This window comes from Nycticebus coucang, chromosome X (assembly GCF_027406575.1).
Source record: "Nycticebus coucang isolate mNycCou1 chromosome X, mNycCou1.pri, whole genome shotgun sequence".
In the NCBI taxonomy this organism is placed as follows: Eukaryota; Metazoa; Chordata; class Mammalia; order Primates; family Lorisidae; genus Nycticebus; species Nycticebus coucang.
This window is the reverse complement of record NC_069804.1, coordinates 114,180,404-114,184,996: the sequence shown is the minus strand read 5'-3', so window position 1 is coordinate 114,184,996 and position 4,593 is coordinate 114,180,404. Positions and strand designations below refer to the sequence as shown.

The 4,593-nt window shown below is 37.9% G+C and overlaps 1 protein-coding gene across 1 annotated transcript; it reads left to right on the top strand.

Annotated features, from left to right (window-relative positions):
* The first annotated feature begins 3,281 nt into the window (after window positions 1–3,281).
* Window positions 3,282–4,221, top strand: LOC128576954 (E3 ubiquitin-protein ligase SIAH1-like). Its single transcript, XM_053579058.1, has one exon. The coding sequence runs from the start codon at window positions 3,373–3,375 to the stop codon at window positions 4,219–4,221; it is 849 nt and encodes a 282-aa protein (XP_053435033.1). The 5' UTR covers window positions 3,282–3,372.
* The last annotated feature ends 372 nt before the right edge of the window (window positions 4,222–4,593 follow it).

Here is a 4,593-nt window from a genome sequence, read left to right as displayed (position 1 = left end):
ATATTTTTGCCTATCTCTCTAATCTTCAGGAAGAATTCTTTGTGCAGGAAAGACCTTAATAGGGTTGTTTAGAGGGAGAGTCGCCCCATGAAAAGAGCAATGACCATTCTATACACCAAATACAAAGATAGAGTAAATAAAATAGATGTCCTAGTAAAGACCTGCTGATGTATATAACATATAAATGGATATAACTTATTGTTTTTTAAAGTAAAATCCAAAACTATTTGTATTCAAGATACATACCTAACACAAATATTTCAGTTATTTTAAAAATTTCAAAATATCAAATACAACAATTTTCTCCTTTATCTCTTCCTGAATCCAACTATCATTCAGCATAAGTTTGTTTAAACTCCATATCTTTGTGTGGAGATAAACGTTTTTGTTGGAGTTGAGTTCCACCTTTATTACCTTGTGGTCTAAGAAAATACAAGGTATAATTTCTATTCTTTTAATTTTTCTTAGATTTGACTTGTATCCTAGGATGTGGTCTATTTTAGAGTATGTAGCTTGGGCTGATAAGAAAAATGTATATTCTTTAGCTTTGCAATGATGTGTTCTGTACATGTCTATTAATCCCATTTGTTCTAGAGTCACATTTAAATCCTTTGTATCTTTGTTTAGTTTCTATTTAGAGGATCTGTCCAGTTCTGTCAGGTGGTTATTAAACTCTCTGGCTATTACGGTGTTATGGGATATCATATTTCTCAGATCCATTAAGGTTTGTTTTATAAATCTGGGAGCATTTAAGTTGGGTTCGTAAATACTTAAAATTTAAATGTCTGGTGGCACCTGTGTCTCAGTGGGTAGGGCATCGGCCACATTTACCTAGAGTGGCAGGTTCGAACCTGGCCCCAGCCAAACTGCAACAAAAAAATAGCTGGGCGGTGTATCAGGTGCCTGTAGTCCCAGCTACTCGGGAGGCTGAAGCAAGAGAATCACCTAAGTCCACGAGTTGGAGGTTGCTGTGAGCTGTGATCCCACAGCACTCTACTGAGGGCAACAGAGTGAAACTCTGTCTCTAAAAAAAAAAAAAAAAAATCAAAATATACCACTGTAATGCAAAAGAAAAAATTCAAGGTTTATAATTTTGATATTTAAGAGGGCAGAATTGAGAATTTTATTTAAGAGAATAAAATAATTAAAAAGCACACTGATAATATTAATGGCTAAAATTTACTAGGAACATGTTACTAATTAATACTTATGTATCCAGTAATGCAGCAAAAATATAATTTTGTAGAGCAAAAGTGACAGGAGAATTATGAAAAATCATATTACTGAGCCTGTTAAATTTTGTGCCCAAAGGCAAGAACCGATTAAAATTGTGGAATTACATCAGAATAATGATAATGAAAACAGAACATATCAGAATAGACCATTAAAGCAGTGATCAGAAAATATGTTAGGCCTCAAATACTTACACTGCTAAAAATAAAAATAAATGACTTGAACATTAAATTCAGAAAGCCACAACATAATCTAAAAGTATGCAGGCAAAAAAACTATTTAGAGGTGGAAGTAGAAATAAATGGGTTAGAAAATAAAATTACAGTGAAATTTTACTTTGGATCCTTTACCAGATCCTTCCAGGTATCCCATTTGATCCTGCATTCACATTACTGGGCATCTATCCAAAAGAAAAAAAAAATTATTATAAAGACACTTGTACTAGACTGTTTATCACAGCTCAATTTACAATCACTAAAATGTGGAAACAGCCTAAATGCCCCTCAACCCAGGAATGGATTGGCAAGCTGTGGTATATGTATAACATGGAATACTATTCAGCCATTTTAAAAATGGAGATTTTGCAGCATTTGTCTTAACTGGATGGAGGTGGAACACATTATTCTTAGTGAAGCATCACAGAAACGGAGAAGCATGAATCCTACGTATTCAACTTTGATATGAGGACAATTAATGACAATTAATGACATGGTGGGGTATGGAGGAAGGGGAGAGCAGACAGAGAGAAGGAGGGAAAGGAAAAGAAAATAGTGACTAATTCTCACATTAATTGGATTTAATTTTGACCAAAGTACATTACTTGAACATTAATTTTTAATTCAACCTGTTAATATGTTGTTTAGGATATTACATCCTCATTTATAAGGGAAATATGTTTGTAATTTCCCTTTATAATTATTTATTTTTTCCAATTTTAATATCGGGTGTATCCAGATGAAGTAGAATGATTTTTAAGTATTTCTTCTTTTTCTATTGTCTATAATATTTGGCATGATCTTTTATTTGGAATTATCTTTTATTTTTATTTATAAATATCAGTTGTCTATTTTTTGAGACTTTGGGAAAAAATAATAAGAAGTTAACTGACGACTCCATACTGAACCTGAGTCAAAGCATTCTATGATAGACATACTCTTATCTGACAATGTGAATGTCACTTTTTTGCATTATTATTATTATTGCTTAATATTTTGTTGAAGCAATCGTCTGATTTCTTTTCTGAATGTATTTACCTTAGTTTGTTCTTTACAAGGCTTTTGTTTCTAGTCTTTATCTTAAACATTGTTATTGTTATTAAATTTTAAGCTTTTTTAATTTTATGAAGGCAAAAAAGTGGAAACCAAATAAACACATGCATATGTATAGAGAAAATTAAAAAACACAGTAAAAATAAAATTAAATGATTTGAAATTAAATTCAGAAAGCCACATCATAATTAAAAAAGTATGAAGGCAAAAAAAAAATAGTTAGAGGTGGAAGTAGAAATAAATGGGTTACAAAATAAAACTGCAGTGGAAAAAAAACTTTTTTGCAGCTTTTTTTTTTTTTTTTTTGGCCTGGGCTGGGTTTGAACCCGCCACCTCCTTTATGTGGTCCTTTGAGCCACAGGCGGCGCTCTACTCCTTTGAGCCACAGGTGCCGCCCTATTTTATTCAAATGAATTCTATTCAATTCTGTACATTTGAACACAGATGCAATGGATAATGTTCTAGTAAAACACAATTTACCCACATTGGCCCTGGGAGAGGCAAAAAGTCTAACGAGACAATCACAACACTTACTGAATTTGGATAAATAATTCTTGTATAAAACAGCAGCCAAGAGTGCCGCGCCAGGGATTGCACCTCCTCAGGGCCTTGGCTGCGGTGTGTGGTATTTAACGGGAGCGCGCGGCGGGCTCGAGAACGCGGGAAACGGCGGCGCCCGCGGCGGTTAGTGAGGGGAACCCGGCGGCTGTTGAAAAGCGTGCTCTCCAGCAGCGGCGGTGGCCCAGGGTGTCTGCTCTGTCTGGGTGCGGGCAAAAGGCGGTGGCGCTGCCCGCGTGAGGGGGAGTTGGGGACTGACCGCGTTTGAGCCAGGACCAGGTTCAAGGTGCGTCTCCGCTCTCCGCCCACAGCAATGAGCCGTCGGACTGCCAGCGCACTACGTGCTGGTCCCTCACAGTGTCCACCATCCCAGAGCGTGCCTGCCCTGACTGACACAACTGCATCCAACAGTGACTTGGCAAGTGTTTTTGAGTGTCCAGTCTGCTTTGACTATGTGTTACCACCCATCCTTCAATGTCGGCGTGGCCATCTTGTCTGTAACAACTGTCGCGCAAAACTGACTTCTTGTCCAACTTGCTGGGGCCCATTGGGATCCATTCGCAACTTGGCTATGGAGAAAGTGGCCAGTTCGGTACTTTTCCCTTGTAAATATGCCTCTTTTGGATGTGGAATAACTCTGCCGCCCATGGAAAAAGCAGACCACGAAGAGCTCTGTGAGTTTAGGCCTTATTCCTGTCCCTACCCCGGTGTTTCCTGTAAATGGCAAGGCCCTTTGGATGCTGTCGTGCCCCATCTGATGCATAAGCATAAGCCCCTTACAGCACTACAGGGGGAGGATACAGTTCTCCTTGCTACAAACATTAATCTTTCTGGTGTCGTTCACTGGGTGATGATGCAGTCCTGTTTTGGCTTTCACTTCATGGTAGTCTTGGAGAAACAGGAAAACTACTATGGTCAAGAGCGGTTCTTAGCAATTCTACAGCTGATAGGAACACCCGAGCAAGCTAAAAATTTTGCTTACCAACTTGAGCTAACTGGTCATAGACGGCGATTGACTTGGGAAGCAATTCCTCGGTCTATTCAGGAGGGAATTGCGACAGCTTTTATGAAGAGCGACTGCCTTACCTTTGACGCCAGCATTGCACAGCTTTTTGCAAAAAATGGAGATTTAGGCATCAATGTAACTATTACCAAGCATTGAAATGGCAATAAGACATTTGCTGGCCAGCGTTTAGAACTATCGCCTTCAATTTCACAGAAAATAAGGCACCCGTCTGCCTGCCAACCTGAAACTCTTTTGGTAGGTGGAACGTAGGTGAAAGTAAACAAAAGAAAGGCTGTAAAATACAGAAAGCAGTTTCATGTAGTAACACTGATATCTTTAAGAATAAGTTAACAATAAACCACTGAAAATATATATTTGTACACCCAAGGTGGGAATCTTTTGTATTAAAAAAGGAAGCATAGTAAAATAATTCTGAATTTTGTGCTTGTTGTAGATTCACTGTATTACTAAAAACTACAAGGTTTGTTTTTTGAGTGTATGTGTGCCTGTCAGCGTGGCAGGCACCAG